The sequence below is a fragment of the Bacillus rossius genome, chromosome 6 (assembly GCF_032445375.1).
Source record: "Bacillus rossius redtenbacheri isolate Brsri chromosome 6, Brsri_v3, whole genome shotgun sequence".
Lineage (NCBI taxonomy): Eukaryota > Metazoa > Arthropoda > Insecta > Phasmatodea > Bacillidae > Bacillus > Bacillus rossius.
This window is the reverse complement of record NC_086334.1, coordinates 13,627,504-13,648,048: the sequence shown is the minus strand read 5'-3', so window position 1 is coordinate 13,648,048 and position 20,545 is coordinate 13,627,504. Positions and strand designations below refer to the sequence as shown.

At 47.9% G+C, this 20,545-nt stretch overlaps 1 protein-coding gene across 8 annotated transcripts in view; it reads left to right on the top strand.

Moving 5' to 3' along the window:
• LOC134532664 (uncharacterized) overlaps window positions 1-16,451 on the top strand; it is a 60,670-nt gene extending 44,219 nt beyond the window's left edge. For all 8 annotated transcript variants that reach the window (XM_063369340.1, XM_063369344.1, XM_063369341.1 and 5 more), the window contains one exon: window positions 16,068-16,451. In XM_063369340.1, the coding sequence (XP_063225410.1) occupies window positions 16,068-16,140 (73 nt within the window). In that variant the 3' untranslated portion in view covers window positions 16,141-16,451. The remainder of the gene's footprint in view (window positions 1-16,067) is intronic.
• Window positions 16,452-20,545: the final 4,094 nt, after the last annotated feature.

Genomic DNA, 20,545 nt, shown 5'->3' with positions numbered 1-20,545 from the left:
GAACCTCAGGAGGTGGTGCTTGTTCTCGGAGTGGTGATCTTGGTCTTGACCCTTTAGCTGAACAGCCAGGCTTCCAGTGTACCACTGCCACATCCTTGCTATTATCCCCTTGTCTCTGGCCAGCCGAATTGACTGCGATGCTAGACATCTCCCCTTTTGAATAACCCTCCGCAACTTGTGGCCATGCTCTTCGGAGTAACTGATCAGTGTGACGCCTATATGATTGTCCACTACTACTTGACACTACATATGTCAAGGGCCCTTCCTTTGCCTTGATGACTCCCAACAGCCATTTTTTAGCCCCACTGTGATTCCTGTACAGTACTGGATCTCCAACATCAAAACATCTCACCGTTTCAGGGATGTTCAAAGTTTGACGATCCTCACAAGCCTTTGGGTGTATCTGTTCCAATGTTGTACGCAATGACCTACCCATCAGCAGCATTGATGGCGTCTTGTTAGTCACTGTACAGGGTGTTGTCCGCAAAGAAAACAGCATACGAGCCAATCTTGTTTGCCAATCACCACTCGAAAGCTTCTTAAGTTTCCCTTTAATAGTTTGTACCATTCTTTCAGCCTGGCCGTTTGTAGATGGGTGAAAAGGTGTTGTTCGTATTAGTCGAATCCCATTCTTTGTTAGAAAAGTTCTCATTTCCGCAGACACAAAAGCTGTTCCATTGTCACTCACTATACTATGTGGTAGGCCATGTGAGCTGAATATGTCTCTAAGTTCTCTGATGACTGATGTAGAGGTCATAGACTGCACCCTCCTGACTTCTGGCCACCTGGAATATGCATCAACAACTATCAGGAATACTTGCCCTTGAAATGGGCCAAAAAAATCTATGTGTATTCTTTGCCATGGTTTTGTTTCTGCAATCCAAGAAACGTCTTTCACTTTTGGGGGGTTTGCTCGTTGCTGCTGACATTCCACACATTGTCCAACAATTGCTTCAATGTCGGTGTCCATCTTAGGCCACCACATGTAGCTGCGGGCTAACGCCTTGGACCTGACAACTCCATCATGTGCTGCATGCAGTACCTGTAACAATTGTGGCCTTAAAGATGGCGGAATAATCACACGGTTCCCCCACAAGATGCAACCTTTGTAGACAGACAATTGTTCTTTACGACGAACATATGGACGAAGATCTTCTGCAACATCTCCCTCTGGCCAACCCATACAAGTGTTTTGTTTAACTTGAGCTAGTGTCGGATCCTCTTCTGTATCTTGTGCTATTTTGTCTGCTCTTACTGGCAAGTCTGACATTTCTTCCAGCATCAACACATCACCCACTACTGGAATTTTAAACATCTCTGACTGCATAGGCAACCGGCTCAATGCATCAGCATGGCCAATCTTGGTCCCTGCCTTGTGAACTAGCTGGTAGTCGTACATGGCTAGCCACAAACTCCAACGCAACAGCCGGGGAGACAGTATGTCTGGTGTTTGCTTAGTGGGATCCAATAGGCGCAGTAAGGGCTTATGGTCGCTCACAATAATAAATGGTCTTCCTGTCACATACTGGCGGAATTTCGTGACTCCAAACATAATAGCTAGTGCTTCTTTATCCAGTTGTGAGTAGTTTCTTTCCTGCTTATGCAAGGTTCGTGATCCAAAAGCAATAGGTGCCTCACACCCATCTTCCATTACATGGGCTAAGACTGCGCCCACTCCATATTCCGAAGCATCACAGGTGAGAATGAGACGCTTTTGTGGATCATAGTGTGTCAGCACCACATCCGACTGCAACAGTTCTTTCGCTTTGCCAAACGCCTCACTATGTTCATGGGTCCATTTCCAAAGGGTCCCATGATCCAATAAGCGGTGAAGGGGTTCTAGTACAGAAGCTTTATCCTTCAGGAACCTCTCGTAAAAGTTCAAAAGACCCAGAAATGACTGAAGCTCTTTACGGGATGTCGGTTCTGGAGCCTTGTGGATCGCTTCGATCTTCTCCTGTGTTGGATGCACACCTTCCTCATCAATTCTGTACCCCAAAAACACCACACTGTGTACAGCAAACCTGCATTTTGACTTTTTCAGCCGCAGTCCTGCCCTATCTATCCTTCCCAAGACCTCATGTACCCGCTGCCAGTGTTCCTCTGCATTTCTTCCAGTAACTAAAATATCATCTAACAATACCACTACCCCATCTATCCCAGCCAACATCATCTCCATTTGTCGCTGAAAAATTGCTGGACCACTACTAACACCGAATGGTAGTCGCTTCACCTTAAAAAGCCCCTTCATTGTATTTACTGTCAGCACCTCAGAGGTTGCCTCATCAACTGAAAGCTGCAGATATGCGTCCTCTAGGTCTAACTTTGTAAATATAGTCCCACCCGTTAGGTTAGCAAATGCTTCATTTATTGTGGGAAGCGGATACACACTAGTTTTGCAAACGTTATTCACAGTACATTTGTAGTCCCCACAGATGCGTACTGATCCATCTGCTTTACGGATTGGTACAATGGGAGTGGCCCATGCAGAATGTGTTACAGGTTCATAAACCCCTCTTTCCACTAACCTGTCAATTTCTTCACCCACTCTGTCTCGCAACGCGAAGACCACCACACGACTTTTCTTGAATATCGGCTTCACATCTGGCTGTAACTCTATAGTCACTGGAGGCCCTACATAGTGGCCTAACTCTGCATTATCAAAAACTCGTGGATGTTGGTTTAACATTTTACATACCTCATCTTGTGTGACTGCATGAACACCGTGGACATATATACCAAGTGGCTCAAACCAGTTTCTCCCTAACAAACTCGGTCCTCGTCCCTCAGCAACCAGCAGCGGCAGTTTGGCTTCAGTATTACTAGTCTTGACCTCTGCTTCTAATGACCCTAATACTCTCAGCCTCTCTTTTGACCACGTCTGTAGCACCAGTTTAGTCTCATTTAACTGCGGGTTCTCAGGCCATAACTGCTTGAATGTATCCCAACTAATGATAGTGTGGCCTGCACCTGAGTCAATTTCCATCTTATGTATTTTACCATTTAACTTGAGCTCCATTAGCATTGGTGGTTTTGGCTGCGCATTAGCTGTGGTCCTATACAGACTATAAATCGGTGATTCTTCCGACTCTTCTAGTTCCACCTGATCAGACATTTTGTAAGTTTTACTTGTACCTTCTCGACCAGGTTTACTTGTGCCACTACGATCATGCCAACCCTGCCTGTCTTTCTTTGTTTTCGTAAGTCCCTTCTTTTTCGCAATGCAAGCCCGTTCCAAATGACCTTGCTTAGAACAAAAGTTACAAATGGTGCGGCAGTGCCAACACTGTTCTGGGGAGTGTTCACCGTTACATCTCCAGCAAATCCTTTCCTCTGGTGACTTTTTTCTTGCCCCTTGCCCTTTGTCCAACTGGTGCACCGTCTTGGTTCCACTCACCGTCACTTTATGCAATGCTTCCGAGACTTCTTCCACACTACCCCTTATATCAGACACATTACGCCCAGTCATTTCTGCTGCAATTGCCATATCCATCGCATCCTTAAAAGTCAATTTAGGTTTGGCAAGGAGGGCATGCTGCAGCATCTTATCCCGCACACCACACACGAGGCGATCTCGTAACATCCTTTCGAGATCTGAGAAATTACAATGTACCGATAATCGCCGCAGCTCTGCCACATACTGCGAGATCGACTCGCCATCCCCTTGATCCCTTCTATGAAACTTGAATGTCTCGACAATTTCACTAGGTTTCGGCTCAAAATGGTTCGTCAGCAGAGCAAGCACATCGGCGATCGCTACTTCTAGAGTTGATTTTGGCGCTATTAATGAAGTCACTAAATCGTACACTTCGGTGCCACATACTGTAAAAAAAATCGCTCGTTTCTCCTCGTCCTTCGTTATGTGGTTAGCCACAAAATAAAACTGTAGGCGCTCTGAATATGTTCGCCACGTGTCTCGTCCCGGAACGAATTCGCCAAAGGATTGAAAAAGCGCCATGTTTTCGATCATCCCTTAACCGCACAATCGTCGATTACACACACTGCAGGCATCGCGTCTGTACCGGTTTACCTCGTCGCCATTATTATGTTCTGCACATGTCTTTATTTATTAAAGACACAACTCTTAACATTCTAGGTTCCCTTTCACAAACATGGCTACAGTTCAACTGTCACATACATAATACCAACCAGACAACACAACTATCTTAACCCAGATAATGCCAACCTTGTCATACAAAATATCTTAACCTAAATACATAACATTTACCATGAGATGGTTTTCTTGTGGTGGGTGGAGAGGAAAGGCAGACTCTAAGGGTGCTGTAATTTTTCAGCTGTAATGCATTGTAAATATTGTTCCTACGTCGCATCTCACCGCGTGTTTGCAAACTGTTAACTATCTGTCAAGGCAGCATCTAGGTTAATCACACCTTCATTAGCAAGTTTGAATGACTCTGAAATGTTCAAGCTCGTGAATTACGATTTAAAAAAAAATTAATTTCAGCCATTGTTAATAAACATATCAGTCCCATTTAATAGTTTCACACATTTATTACTATTGCAGAACTTGACCTTTTTTAAAAAGTTATTTTATTGGAGTGTAACACACAACACATTTTTATTGCTTATTGAGTGCAGGTTTTTGCTTATGATCTAACTTTAAAGTAAACTTTAATTTTAAAATGTTAGAAGCATCCCTGCCAGTATCTCTCTGAGACAGTTTGGCCGTCCTGGACTGTGTGTTACCCAGGGACATTGTCGGAAGGGAATGATGTGAACAGATTCTTGTCATCAGTAGGTATTGTTGGGATACCAGTGTACTTGAGAACTACAGCTCGGTCTCACACAGTATTTTGCTTATTTCAATTTCTTGTCATTATTTTTGTTTAATGTCATTTACTGTAAATAAGTAAGGGCTCAAATCCCAGTTTCGTTGAATCCAAATCTCAAATTAAAATATCAAAGAATACCTTGAATATACCCCTTGAATCCAAATCTATGTGTCAAGGGTCAAAAATTATAAAAAATGTACAAAAAATGAAAAATGTTAATTAGGTGTTAAAACATTCAACTCCTTAATTGTTTCACTTACTAATATTCCAAAGTCAATAACTATTATAATTTTATTAATTTACGTAATTGCATATCAAATGTACATCTTGGTGGAAATTAATAGAATAGACCTAGTATACTTCAGAATTGTCAGTGTTGAATTTTTTAAATACTTTATTTACTCCAATAATTTTCTTTCAATTTTTTTCCTCGAATATATAATCTTTCGAATACTGATGATTTGAGAATTTACCGGCCCATTGCGCGACCTTCCACAGCTCGAAGACAACGTTAAGTAAATAAATATCTGGTGAAAAAATTTGTAGCCCAACAACAAATGCAAGAGATCTATCAGAATCAACTCATAAAAAAAATCCCTTGATTAATAGTAATAACGAGAAAATGAAATAATGAACTCACCGTGGCTGACCGAGCCTTGATAATCAGACACATTGATGTCCCAGAGATTTTTCTGCACAAAAGCATGCAAGTCACATTATAAGTGCCCCACCTACCTGTGCTCTCATAGAGTGTGTGAAGCTTCAGAAAATATCATGAGATTTAAAAACAGTGGTCGGTTAAGTAGCTCTGTTTCCAGATTATGTTATTAGACTGTATTTTTAGGAGCGTGAAACTGGCCAAAATGCATGTTTTCAGAATGATATGTAGGTATTAAAAAACCTGAAAAAAGATTCTTGAAAGCACTCGAGAGAATTATAGTACATCTTAATCTCCATTTCTCTGCAATATAATATTATGTTTAACACACAAATTACATAGTTGCAGTATGTTTGATGAGAAGACTGCCTGCTAGTCCAAAGCTTTACACTTAGAGGATGTACCGCTTTAGAAGCACCAGCAAGCTTTACACTTATTCTGCCTCACTAATGCACATTAGAAGCACCAGCAAGCTTCACACTTGTCATTCTGCCTCACTAATGCACATTAGAAGCACCAGCAAGCTTTACACTTGTCATTCTGCCTCACTAATGCACATTAGAAGCACCAGCAAGCTTTACACTTGTCATTCTGACTCACTTGACGTCAGCCGGGGCTACGCCCCATGAGCCTAGTCAGTCTCCGTTTCCTCAACATTCCTCTCCCCTTCCCCGGCATTTGTACCGCCATGTACGTAGTCGTGTGTTTGAATTGCGCGCCACGAACTACCACAAGAGGGCGCTTAGAAGCAGTGCGGCGATCCCTAAAATTGCTATGTTAATATTATTTGTAAACCCTTTTTTGTTTTTATTCATCTTTTCCCCAGTGTTGTGCAATTTACTTGTGGTTTCTTTAATTTAAATATGTTACTTGAAATAACCACAGACGTTGCCCGGGCGGACCCGAACAGGCACGGACTTGGACGAGGGTAGGAATGTTTTTATATAAATTATCATTAATTAAGTAGATATTAACAAACTTTAAACTGTCAGTAATTTTTATATATTTTTTAATGTTGATCTGTAATTTGCTTAACTTTCGCCGGGGCACGGAATCGTAGGATATAGTAACGGTAATTGTGTTGGCGCGAAGGGCGCCATGTTGCCACCTGCGAGCGATGAGCTCAGCCCAGTCGATCTTCATCACTGACCGAGAGCAGACGCGCCAGCACCCCGGGGACTTCAACCTTTGTTCTGCACTGACCAAGTAATTCTGTCTCGTTAAGTATTTCTGAATCTCTTTCGCTCGTCATCCTCGGGGCAGCTCTCGGCCAGCGGGCTGTTTAATTAATTAATTGTCTCAGTCGAGTTTTTTCATCACCGTGTAATAAGTATACTTTGCAGCATGGCCACGTGTGTGGACCATGCCTTCACCTAAACCGATTCGTGCCTCAGGCTTTTTAACCGTGTAATGTGTAACGTGTAACGGGCGTGTAGAGAGACGTGTTAGTGAAATTAAATCTGGAGAATAAATATAAAGTGAGTACTTATTTAATCACGTGGTGAGTGAGTCTAGGAGTGTGGCGTGCCCGACGCCTAGAGCGGGCCAGGTCTGGGTAGCTAGGATAGAAAGGGCTGGTAACTCGTCCCCACTTGGGCTACGTCACGCCCTGAGTGAGAGACTCCGCCGGGTCCACGTGCCCTTCCACGTGGTGGCGCCCATAGTTAACATCTCGAAATCACCGGCAATGCGCGATCAGCCCACAAATGGCGCCCAAGAGCGTGGGGCGAGTTACATCTTCCGCGAAAACCAGACCTGTACGAGCGTGTGAGATAGGCGGTTGTTACGCGGAGCACGCGGAACTAAAGTTCGCGCTGGAACTATTGTTCGCGCGGAGCGCATAGCGGGACTCTGGCGCGCCGGCCACGTGACCAGCCGGCCGCGCGCTTCCAGGAATTCGCTGCGAGCAGCCAGGTGGCCGCATTCCTCGCGACAACAGCAGCCGGGCCAGGTCAGTGTGTGTGTGTACCGCCATCCGCGTCGCGTCGCGTAGCGAAGGGAAGAGGGGCAATCGACCGGCCTCACCACCACACGACCATGTCGGACAACCACGGACTTGACAAAAATCCGGGCGCGATTAAGGCAAGTGAGTTGTTTCAAAAGAATAGCTTATATTGTGTTATGTGCGCGCGACCGCGCCAGGTGAGCGGGACGGCGATTTCTTCGTGGACGGACACGTGCGTGTGCGTAGGACAGTATGAAGCGCAGCCGAACCACGAGCAGGCAGAACGGGCGGATCAGTTTGAGGCGGGACACGGGAAGTGCACGGATGCGGAGTGTGAGGGCAAGACGCGGGAGGGAGGCTGGTGCCGGAACTGTCGCGCGTTCAAGCACACGGCGTGTTTCGCGAAGTCCGAAATAATCTCCTTTCAAGACGGGTGGTACACGTGCCAGTGGTGCCACCACGTGAGAATAGCGGGCCCGTCAGGCCGCAGCCCGGTGAGAGACGCCGCCGACACACCACGGAGCAGGGTACCTCTCATAGGACACGTGGAGCTACCGGAATTTGCGGGCAGAACCAGCGACGATCCGCGGAGATTTGTACACGCGTGTCGGGAACGCCTGAATCGCTACGGAGTGCCGGAGTGTGAGTGGGCGAACAGGGTGAGCACCGCGCTCAAAGGCGACGCCAAGACGTGGTGGCAGATCGTCCAGGAGTATGACATGCCGTGGACCGAGTTCGCGAGATTGTTCGAGGCCAGATTCGCGGACGTGAAGACAGAGATGAGAGTGCGGACGGAGCTGTATTGTCTCGAGCAAGGCGCGACGGAGGCGGCGGAGGCGTTTATCATGAAAAAAATACGTCTGTACAAGCGGCTGTTTCCCGGAGAAGAACCTACCGGAGTGCTGGAGCGGGTAGTTGAGCTGATGCGCCCGGAATTTCGCCCGTATTTACGCCCGATGACGCGGCGTCCGGCAGAGGAGTTCGTCCAACAGGCGCGCGTCTTAGAGCAGGACCTACGAGCTGTCAGACCGACCAGGATCCACGCCACCCTGAGCACCAAGCAGGAAGACACGACGCCCGCCGACACCAAGGCGCTGGTGCCCTACACGGTGCCCACCCGAGACCAAGCTAGGCGCGACGAACCCGGACCGAGCGGCCACGCGCAGCTGACATGGCGGAGACGGACTACCGGCGGCAGCCCACCACCTCAGTGCCACACGTGTCCACCAGGCACGTTCCATTGGCACGAGAACTGCCCGGTGAGGAACAAGTTCCGGCCTGACTTCGCGGCGCAGCAGCCGTCGGGAAACGGACGGCAGGGGGCGGCGCGCTAAGACAGCCCACCTCCCCCGCCTCACCTAACAACAACAGACCTACGGCGGCGGGGCCTCTCCTGGGTCACGTGGGAGCGGCGGAGGCCGACCTGTTGCGCATTCCGGTGGTTGTCAACGGGCGCGCAGTCCACGCGCTTGTTGACACCGCCGCCAGCCACAACTGTGTGGCGGCACGCGTGATTGGCCGTGACAACTTCGAGTACCACCCGGGCCAACTCCAGCTGGCTACCACGGGGGACGCCTGCTACACCCAGGGCGTCGCGACGCTGGAGGTGGACGTGCGGGACCAACGGTCCGTCACGACGGCGCTGGTGGTGGAGCAGTTACGTGATGACGTCATTCTGGGGCTACCCTGGCTCTACGAGCAGCACGCAGCCATCGACATCCGGGCCGGCTGCGTCCACGTCGGCACCCAGGGGCGGCGGACCATCCACGGGCTGGGTAAGCCTACTCCACCAGCAGTAAACCAGGTCAGTCTCGACGAGTTCCAGCACGGAGTTCCCCCCGAGTTTCGTGCTACCATCCAGCAGGTCCTCGATCATCAGTGTAATGTGTTTGCGTCCGCGGACCCGCTGAAACGTACCACCATAGCTGAGCATGCCATCCCGACCCATCCTCACGAGCCAATGTTTATCCCACCCGGTAGCTACGGCCACGTTGGTAAACAGACCATCCTAGACCAGGTTCAGGACATGTTGCATGACGGGATAATTGAGCCTAGCGAAAGTCCGTATAATTTCCAGGTCGTGTTGGCAGAAAAAAAAGACGGGAAACTACGCTTCTGTGTCAATTTCAAACCTATCAATAGAGTGACAATTAATGCCCCACCCCCCCTGCTGAACATGGCCGACACACTTTCAGGCCTGGGTAACGCCAAGATATTTTCTTCCCTCGACCTAAAATCTGGGTATTGGCAGGTGCCGATACGTCCGGCGGACCGACCCAAGACGGCGTTCACAGCCCCAGACGGGCGGAGATTTCAGTTTTGCGCGATGCCATTCGGCCTACAGGACGCCCCCGCTACCTTCCAAGGGATGATGACACGGGTCTTAGACAACTACTCGGGCAAGTTTGCGGCCGCGTATCTGGACGACATAATTGTTTGGTCTCAGACGTGGGAAGAACATGCGCATCATTTAGCATTAGTCTTGGAACGCCTGGCGAGCCATGGTCTGACATGCAATCGCGAAAAATGCCACCTGGGGACCACAGAACTAGATTTCCTGGGCTTAGTGGTTAACGCGGACGGAAACCGACCCACGGAAAAACAGCTGAGTGTAATTATCAACAAGGAGCCCCCACGCACGCGCAAGCAACTGCAAAAGTTCTTGGGGCTAGCTAACTGGCTGCGAGCCTTCGTCCCAGAGTTCTCGGTAGTAGCGGCGCCGATGACAGAACAGCTGTCACCCAAACGTCCGTTCAGGTGGACCGTGGAAGCCCAGAACGCTTTTGACGAGCTAAAACGCAGATTTCAACAGTGCCACTTACTCGCGCGGCTGGACCCAGGCAGACCCCTGATCGTACAAACAGACGCGAGCGAGAAGGGCATCGGGGCCATCCTGTTACAACTCGGCGACGACGGCGAGCCTCGGGTGATTGAATATGCAAGCGCCAAGTTCGGCGACGTCGAGCAGCGGTATAGCGTGAACGAGCGTGAGTGTCTAGGCGTAGTTTGGGCCCTCAGACGCTACCGCCCACACCTGGAGGGGCAGAAATTCGTACTGAGAACTGACAGCCAATGTCTCAAATGGCTGGCCACGATGCAGGGGCGACGTTCGAAGCTGACGCGTTGGGCCATGCTTCTACAGGCCTTAGATTTCGAAGTCGAGCATGTACCGGGAAAACAGAACGAACTAGCGGACGAGCTGTCGCGAGATCCGGACGTCACCGTCACAGCCTGTGACGATGCGGAGTGGGAGGAGCTTTTGCCACCACCCAGCGGGCGCATACCCAGGACCCCGCGCACCCCGACAACCCAAGCCGCATTGTGTGCCCTAAACCTTAACGTCACACCGACATTACCGCCAGGCGCGGAGCTTGATGACTTAGACGCCTACGTGCGAGCGGCCCAACTCACGGACACAGACACACAGGAGATCGTGCGCCGTTGCGGGAGCGGAGAATGTGAAGGCTACCGTGTATTGGACGGGACACTGCAGGCGCGACCTAAGGGGACAGCTGGCCAATGGCGGACGTTCGCGCCAGCCGCCACCCGCCGGGAGGTGTTTGACATGTATCACGTGAACAGGCTAGCCGGACACCCCGGCGCAGACCAGACGCGACGCGATCTGCGGGAACAGTTCTACTGGCCAGGGGTAAACAAGTTTGTACGGGACTGCGTGAGGAGATGTAAACATTGCCAGAGGCACAAGGCGCGCCGCACCGACGGGACAGCCCAGCAGGTACCCAGGCAGCCCACCGAGCCATTCCATACAGTCGCCATGGACCTAATGGGACCATATCCCCGCACGCCCCGAGGGAAAAGATTTTTGTTGGTGGTGACAGACTGCTACACGCGTTGGGTGGAGGCCTACCCCCTGGCGAACATCCGCGCCGGCACCATTGCACGCAGCCTGGAAACGGAGTTTTTTCCTAGGTGGGGGTACCCCCGGGTCCTGTTGTCGGACAATGCCACCCAATTTGTCGGGCGCCGGTGGGCGCAGCTGGGGAGAAAATGGCGGGTAATCCTACACACCACCCCCGTGTACCACCCCCGCGCGAACCCCACGGAACGACGCAACCAAGAGGTGAAGGTTCAACTGCGGTTGAGGCTCGCGGATGACCACGCCCAATGGGACACGCACATCCCGGACGTTCTGTACTGCATCCGGCGACGGGTGAACGCGGCAACCGGCGAAACACCAGCCACCATGGTCCAGGGGCGGAACCTCACCCTCCCCGGGGAATATCACGTGCGGCAACAACAAACGGACCCGGACGTAGAGAGCCCCGAAGGACGCCTGAGGCGATTGGCCGAGACGCACGATAGGGCGCGACGTAACCAGGCAGCTTACCAAGCACAACGCACACCCGAGACGACCCGCCCGCCCCCTGAACTGAAACCAGGCCAGCTGGTTTACGCGAGGCTCCACCCCCTCTCCTCCGGCCGACGCAACTTCTGCGCCGGCCTGGCGCCAAAGTGGTTTGGCCCGGTGGCGGTGGTCAAGGCGGGGCCCACGGCGGTCGTGATAAAGTTACCCTCAGGCCGGGCCGCGAAATATCACCGGGACGATGTGCGCTTGGCACAGGAAGAGACGGAGGCGGCGGACGAGGCGGAGACGGAGCAGGAAGAGACGGAGGCGGCGGACGGGGCGGAAGAGACGGAAACGAGACGTGACGGAGCAGGAACGCGGCAGGAAGAGACGGAGGCGGCGGACGAGGCGGAGACGGGGCAGGAAGAGACGGAGGCGGCGGACGGGGCGGAAGAGACGGAAACGAGACGTGACGGAGCAGGAACGCGGCAGGAAGAGACGGAGGCGGCGGACGAGGCGGAGACGGGGCAGGAAGAGACGGAGGCGGCGGGCGGGGCGGAAGAGACGGGAACGAGACGTGACGGAGCGGAGACGGGGCAGGAAGAGACGGAGGCGGCGGACGAGACAGACGGGAGGGCGGCCGCACAGCTGGTCACGTCCACCCCAACAGACGGGGGCGGGTTCAGAGGCTTCCCGGACCTGGGGGCGGGACAGGCGACGCCCCTCGCAGTCACAGATGTCCGGCCGAGGCGGCTGTTCGAAGACTCGGGGAGTGACGTCTCGCCTTTCAGGGGATTTCTCAGGGACACGCCCGGAGTGACGGAGGGCCAGTCGACATCCCAACCACTGATAAGGTGGCCGGAGGAAGTAGAGAGTAGGCCGGGTTCGCCGGACGAGCCATTATGGCCGCTGCATTACTCGTTGGCAGACTCCACGTTCAGGGTGACAGTAACCGAACCGCAGGAAGACGAAACACCGCGGGAAGAGAGGGGAGACCGGGCGTCACAAGACCCAGTTCCGGCTCCGCGATACACGCTACGACCCCGAGGGATCGCGAGGAAGCACAGCTGTTGTTGATAAGGGGCGACCACGCCCACAGGCGACCCAGCGGAAACGTCGACATGACCGGCTATTCGAGGGGGGGGCAATTGACGTCAGCCGGGGCTACGCCCCATGAGCCTAGTCAGTCTCCGTTTCCTCAACATTCCTCTCCCCTTCCCCGGCATTTGTACCGCCATGTACGTAGTCGTGTGTTTGAATTGCGCGCCACGAACTACCACAAGAGGGCGCTTAGAAGCAGTGCGGCGATCCCTAAAATTGCTATGTTAATATTATTTGTAAACCCTTTTTTGTTTTTATTCATCTTTTCCCCAGTGTTGTGCAATTTACTTGTGGTTTCTTTAATTTAAATATGTTACTTGAAATAACCACAGACGTTGCCCGGGCGGACCCGAACAGGCACGGACTTGGACGAGGGTAGGAATGTTTTTATATAAATTATCATTAATTAAGTAGATATTAACAAACTTTAAACTGTCAGTAATTTTTATATATTTTTTAATGTTGATCTGTAATTTGCTTAACTTTCGCCGGGGCACGGAATCGTAGGATATAGTAACGGTAATTGTGTTGGCGCGAAGGGCGCCATGTTGCCACCTGCGAGCGATGAGCTCAGCCCAGTCGATCTTCATCACTGACCGAGAGCAGACGCGCCAGCACCCCGGGGACTTCAACCTTTGTTCTGCACTGACCAAGTAATTCTGTCTCGTTAAGTATTTCTGAATCTCTTTCGCTCGTCATCCTCGGGGCAGCTCTCGGCCAGCGGGCTGTTTAATTAATTAATTGTCTCAGTCGAGTTTTTTCATCACCGTGTAATAAGTATACTTTGCAGCATGGCCACGTGTGTGGACCATGCCTTCACCTAAACCGATTCGTGCCTCAGGCTTTTTAACCGTGTAATGTGTAACGTGTAACGGGCGTGTAGAGAGACGTGTTAGTGAAATTAAATCTGGAGAATAAATATAAAGTGAGTACTTATTTAATCACGTGGTGAGTGAGTCTAGGAGTGTGGCGTGCCCGACGCCTAGAGCGGGCCAGGTCTGGGTAGCTAGGATAGAAAGGGCTGGTAACTCGTCCCCACTTGGGCTACGTCACGCCCTGAGTGAGAGACTCCGCCGGGTCCACGTGCCCTTCCACGTGGTGGCGCCCATAGTTAACATCTCGAAATCACCGGCAATGCGCGATCAGCCCTCACACTAATGCACATTAGAAGCACCAGCAAGCTTCACATTTGTCATTCTGCCTCACTAAAGCACGTTAGAAGCACCAGCAAGCTTCACACTTGTCATTCTGCCTCACCAACACAAATACACCTCTGACTAAGTACTTAAGCCCCTTAGTAGAAAAACATGTAGCTGAAAAGTGGTGATGGTAATAATGGAGTTTGGTACACATTTTTACTACGCTTTTATTAGCTTGATTTATGGACTGTGTAATAAAATATTTCCATTTATTTTTACCCACTTTTCGGCATCCAAATGGTTTGAAATTTTGCATACATATAAAGAACCTCTAACAATACAATATTTTAATAACTTAAGACCTTATTGATAAGGAGGAGTTGGAGGGAGGAGTCATAGGGTCAAAAAAAACCTTAATTTCGAGCTAATGCTTTTTGTGTATCCATGAGGTTGGAGCATGGTGGAATTTTTCCCCGGGGTCGACTGTGTCCCAAGGGGGAGGGGGAGTTAATAACTCAAAATTTCAAAAAAATTAAAAATTTTGGTTTGGAGTGTTTCCATCCAAAAGGTTGGGTTGTGGTGGAAAATGTGCTGGGGGAGGGGTTAAAGCTCCAGAATCTTCAACGCACCTGTAACCCGCCTTGGAGGCTGATTTTAGGAAAATCCCGTGCCCAGTTAATGTATATGTAATATAAAGAATATCCCTGCCATGCATTTCAAGTCAGTAGTCATATACTTGAAAGATGGTAAGGAGCTTTAATTTTACCTAGAACTCACAAATTTAGATCAGTCTTCCTTTAAATTAGTTTTTAAAAACCATAAATATTTGTTATTTAATTTCTTCATACTTTTTAACTAGCAAGCTAATATCATTGTTGTCTTAATTTTTAAAATAATATTTTTTTAGTCTCAAAATAAAATAATTCCATCTGGCCTTCAAGAATAACTATAATTTAAAATCAGAGCATGTTTTAAAATATTACCTTAGCGACTTCTGCTATATTATATTATGAAAAGGTTATAGTTTATAAAATTAACATGCTCTGATTTAAAGTTACTTAATGTTATAGTTATCCGTGAAGGCTAGATGGAATTATTGTGAGACTAAAAAGAATAAAATAAACTTATAGTTTAAAGAAACAAAAAAAAAATGCTTTCATCGTTGAATGAACTAAAAATTAAAAAATGAAATTTAAGTTTAAGTTTTTTGTCCAACGGCCTAATAATGCACCACAATTCTGTAACTAAAAGTGTGGAATGCTTGATATCATTTATCTTAAATTTTCTATCAGTAATAACAATATGATTTGTAACAGATTTTCTATCACTACTTTTAGGATATAGTTTATACAAAAAATTTTAGCTTATAGTCATTACGAAAATAACTATATCAACTAATAATAATAATTAAATTAAAATAGTAATGGGATGCTTGATATCAATTTGTCTTAAATTTTCTATAATTTTAGGATATAGTCTTTACGAAAATAAAAGAAGAGATAGCACCCTGCGCTTTTAGTTATACAGAGTTTTGGAGCATTATTTGGCTGTTCAACAAAGAACTTAAATTTAAATTATATTTTTTAATTTTAGGTTCAACGTTAAGAGCATTTTTTTTTTAACTATGTAAGTTTATTCTAGCCTTCATATTTTCCCGCTGTAACCTGATGTGTAGACCTTGCTTTCAAAGCATATACACGTAAGCAAATAACTTGGCCAGAGAAATTGTTCAACATTTAGAAAAAGTGCGCAATTTAAACAAATTAATGTTTCATAACATTCATGAAAACCAGATTACGGATATTGGCTATCTTGTTCTTCAAGCTCGATTGTGAAATGTACTTATGAAGCCTTACAATTTTTTTTAAAAAAATAAGGGCTAGTTAACCTTGCACTTATTCCTTGAAAAATAGTACATACATACTTGTTTTCATCTGCTGAGGCACGACTGGCATAAAAATCCATTGTATTTTCACAAAGCATACCCAATTTCATCTTTGTAATATGTGCATTCAATTTTAACTATATGTGTTTAGGTGGTAAGCATGTGCATATGAAAAGTTATTTTGTATCAACTCAAATGCTTTTCAGAGTAATTTTTTTTAATGATTTCAATCTGTTTCAGATCTGGTGCAGCCTCACAGGTCATCAGCTGGACCTTGGTCGTACTCGTGTCTGCCGTATTGAATCTCTACTAGCGGCCACGCTGGCAGATTGTTGTGTGTTAATGTAAACTGTGTGTGTGTGTGTGTGTGTGTGAGTAAGCTAGTGCGTTGTTGCCGATAAGGGCAGCATCATCACCAATACCTGAGTATCGTGTTGGGACTTTGCTAGTGGAGTGCCGTCCATGTGTAGGCTCTATCATGCTTGCAGAAATATTGTGTGATAAAAGTCAGGTGTCTGTGCAGAAATTGTTCTCAGTGTAACTCTTCCGACAAAAATTTGTGTTGAGTGTAACTCTTCCAAATTTATTGAATACATAAATAAACAGGTTAAGTGAAAGAAATAACGCTTATACATTTCTGTATTTCTGTGTAGTCTTACTTGTACTTTACTGTATTTCTGAATTGCTAGGGTGTAGTACATGCTTAATGAAATATTGAATCATACGAAATTTAAGAGCAGGTGTTATTATTATTTTTTTATTTTTTATTTATTTAGTTGGCTCGTATTTGATTAGAACCTGTCTTTGACAGGGTGGCTGGCATAATCTCCATTACGAATTCCCTTGACTTCCCTGAACTCTTCACGTCTCACATCATTTGTCTCTTACCAAAACATGACAGTATTTTATGAAAACCATCAAATGTGACTTCATAAATAATTAATAACTAATGTACTAGCTTTGCTTTACAGAATTTTCAGTCATGATAAACATGTTTATAAAGTTACTAATGTGTCTTACATCGCATTCCAAAAGCAATCACGGATATAATTTAACCTCACATGCCATATTTTTCATGTAGGAAATAAAATAAACCTCTGTTTAATAACACAGCATAACAACATTATAGCAAGAGAAAAAAATTAACCAATTACAACATTCAAGACAGTTATTAATTTGGTAGTGGTGGAAAATACTGTCTAGCTGACCCAACAAATATTTTGACTTAGCTATTGGTTTCCAGAAATCAAAATTCCATGGACTCAGGCATGGTTTCAAGGGAGAAAGGGGGGAGGGGGGACAAATTTAATGCCCCTCCCTCCCACCACCTGAGCTTTACCATTTCTTTGTTCCAATAATGGAAATTTTTTGTAAGTCCCAATGGAAAACTCCTGATTATAAAGTATTTTGACCAAAAGTCAAATACATGTATCAACAGAATGTAAATTTTCTAATTTTAATTTATAACACACTGAAACAATGATTATATATTTTTTGACCAGTCAGAAATTGAGGTACAGTATTGTAGTTTTTATTGCTAAGAGGTGTTCGTATTAGCTGCAATATAAAAAAATTCAAAAAATGTTTATTTGTTGCTAACTGCAGTCTTTTGTTTATAAGCGCTCAGGCTGAAGGCATTTTAGCATGCTTTTTACGCTTAAATAATTAATTTCTCAGAAACTTTCACTACTTAGAAGTGCATTTTGACTTAAGAGATAGAGAAAATAATAGTAATTTTATGCTTTATTGACAGGGATAGCAGTGATAGATTGCGCACTCTCATCGCAGAGGAAAAACTAAATTACTTATCATTCCACTTGCAGTACACAGGTGCTGATGTTTCATTTTTTGCATGACAAACCACAGGCTCTAGCTTTGGACACGGTTTGAAATCTTTGGCCTTGTGACTATAATGCACTCCTAAAACTAACTGAAACATTAACAATAACACGTAAATTACTAGCAGTTCTTCCAGAAATTAGACCTTGCGATGCTCCATTATTAGTGTAGAATGGTGTCTACAGGTCACAAAAGTCACTTAAGTCATGAAAAGTAAGGAAAATGCAGAATTAATCACAAAAGTCACTATACAGTTCCAAAATTAACGGTCATGATCCTGGAAGACACAAAAATTTAATTTCTCACAGCTTTTTGCTTACTTTGCATCACTTAAGACTATAATCACATCTTAAATATGTGTGCATATTTATACACTAGCTGCAGTACCCGGCGTTGCCCGGGCTGAACACAAGGTTGACGTCGTCCGGGCCTGCGGCCCCTTTGAGCCCGATACGACACCGCCCAACCACCATCTATATTCAAACCTCCCGCTCGTGCGTGCGTGTGTGCGTGTGTGTCTAGCCCGGCAAGAGGGCGCTTAGCTGCAGTGCGCCGCACCCCTAATTTGCTACGTTTTAATATTATTTGTAAACCCTTTTTGTTTTCATTCGTCTTTGCCCCAGTGTTGTGCAATTTACTTGTGTTTTCTTTAATTTAAATAGGTTACCTTAAATAACTATAGACGTTGCCCGGGCGGACCCGAACAGGCACGGACTTGGACGAGGGTAGGAATGCTTTTACATAAATTGTCATTAAATAAGTAAATAGTAACGAACTTTCCATTGTCAGTAATTTTTATATATTTTTAATGTTTATCTGTAATTTACTCAACTTTCGCCGGGGCACGGAATCGTAGAATATAGTAACGGTAATTGTGTTGGCGCGAAGGGCGCCATGTTGCCACCTGCGAGCGATGAGCTCACCCCAGTCCATCTTCATCACTGACCGAGAGCAGACGCGCCAGCACCCCGGGGACCTCAACCTTTGTTCATCTCTGACCAAGTAATTTCTGTATCGTTAATTCTTTTTAAATCGCTTTCGTTCGTCATCCTCGGGGCAGCTCTCGGTCAGCGGACTGTTTAATTAATTAATTGTCTCAGTCGAGTTTCTTTCATCACCGTGTAATAAGTAAACTTTGCAGCATGGCCACGTGTGCGGACCATGCCTTCACCTAAACCGATTCGTGCCTCAGGCTTTTTAACCGTGTAATGTGTAACGTGTAACGGGCGTGTAGAGAGACGTGTTAGTGAAATTAAATCTGGAAAATAAATATAAAGTGAGTATTTATTTAATCACGTGGTGAGTGAGTCTAGGAGTGTGGCGTGCCCGACGCCTAGAGCGGGCCAGGTCTGGGTAGCTAGGATAGAAAGGGCTGGTAACTCGTCCCCACTTGGGCTACGTCACGCCCTGAGCGAGAGACTCCGCCGGGTCCACGTGCCCTTCCACGTGGTGGCGCCCATAGTTAACATCTCGAAATCACCGGCAATGCGCGATCAGCCCTCAAATGGCGCCCCACGTTGGGCGCGCGCTTCCAGGAATTCGCTGTGAGCAGCCAGGTGGCCGGATTCCTCGCGACAACAGCAGCCGGGCCAGGTCAGTGTGTGTGTGTACCGCCATCCGCGTCGCGTCGCGTAGCGAAGGGAAGAGGGGCAATCGACCGGCCTCACCACCACACGACCATGTCGGACAACCACGGACTTGACAAAAATCCGGGCGCGATTAAGGCAAGTGAGTTGTTTCAAAAGAATAGCTTATATTGTGTTATGTGCGCGCGACCGCGCCAGGTGAGCGGGACGGCGATTTCTTCGTGGACGGACACGTGCGTGTGCGTAGGACAGTATGAAGCGCAGCCGAACCACGAGCAGGCAGAACGGGCGGATCAGTTTGAGGCGGGACACGGGAAGTGCACGGATGCGGAGTGTGAGGGCAAGACGCGGGAGGAAGGCTGGTGCCGGAACTGTCGCGCGTTCAAGCACACGGCGTGTTTCGCGAAGTCCGAAATAATCTCCTTTCAAGACGGGTGGTACACGTGCCAGTGGTGCCACCACGTAAGAATAGCGGGCCCGTCAGGCCGCAGCCCGGTGAGAGACGCCGCCGACACACCACGGAGCAGGGTACCTCTCATAGGACACGTGGAGCTACCGGAATTTGCGGGCAGAACCAGCGACGATCCGCGGAGATTTGTACACGCGTGTCGGGAACGCCTGAATCGCTACGGAGTGCCGGAGTGTGAGTGGGCGAAGAGGGTGAGCACCGCGCTCAAATGGCGCCCAAGAGCGTGGGGCGAGTTACATCTTCCGCGAAAACCAGACCTGTACGAGCGTGTGAGATAGGCGGTTGTTACGCGGAGCGCGCGGAACTAAAGTTCGCGCTGGAACTATTGTTCGCGCGGAGCGCATAGCGGGACTCTGGCGCGCCAGCCACGTGATCAGCCAAGCGCACGCTTCCAGGAATCCGCGCACAAACAACGGACTCCGAGCGCAGTAAGTAACACAGTGCTGATGTGTTCGTGAGGACTGTTCGCGTGTAGAGTACCACGTGCGTAGACATGTATCCGTATCCGGACGAGTGTATCGGGTGTTACTTTCCCTGCCCGAGTTGGGACTTGTATGGCAGGACCGCCGCCGGATATGAGTGTGGCTACTGTACGGAGTACCGCATACACGGCGTGACGAAGTGTGGAGCGAGGTCGTGTCCCGGAGGTAGTAGCGAGGGCTACCGCTGCCAGGAATGTGCCGGCCTGTGGCATCGTGGCTGTATCGGCGAGCGTGAATGGACCATACTGCGCAAGTTTTTTACCTTCACGTGCGCACGATGCACTGCCGACCTAGCCACCCAGGCGCAGTACGAGGCAGAGACGCCGAAAAAGACGCCGCTCA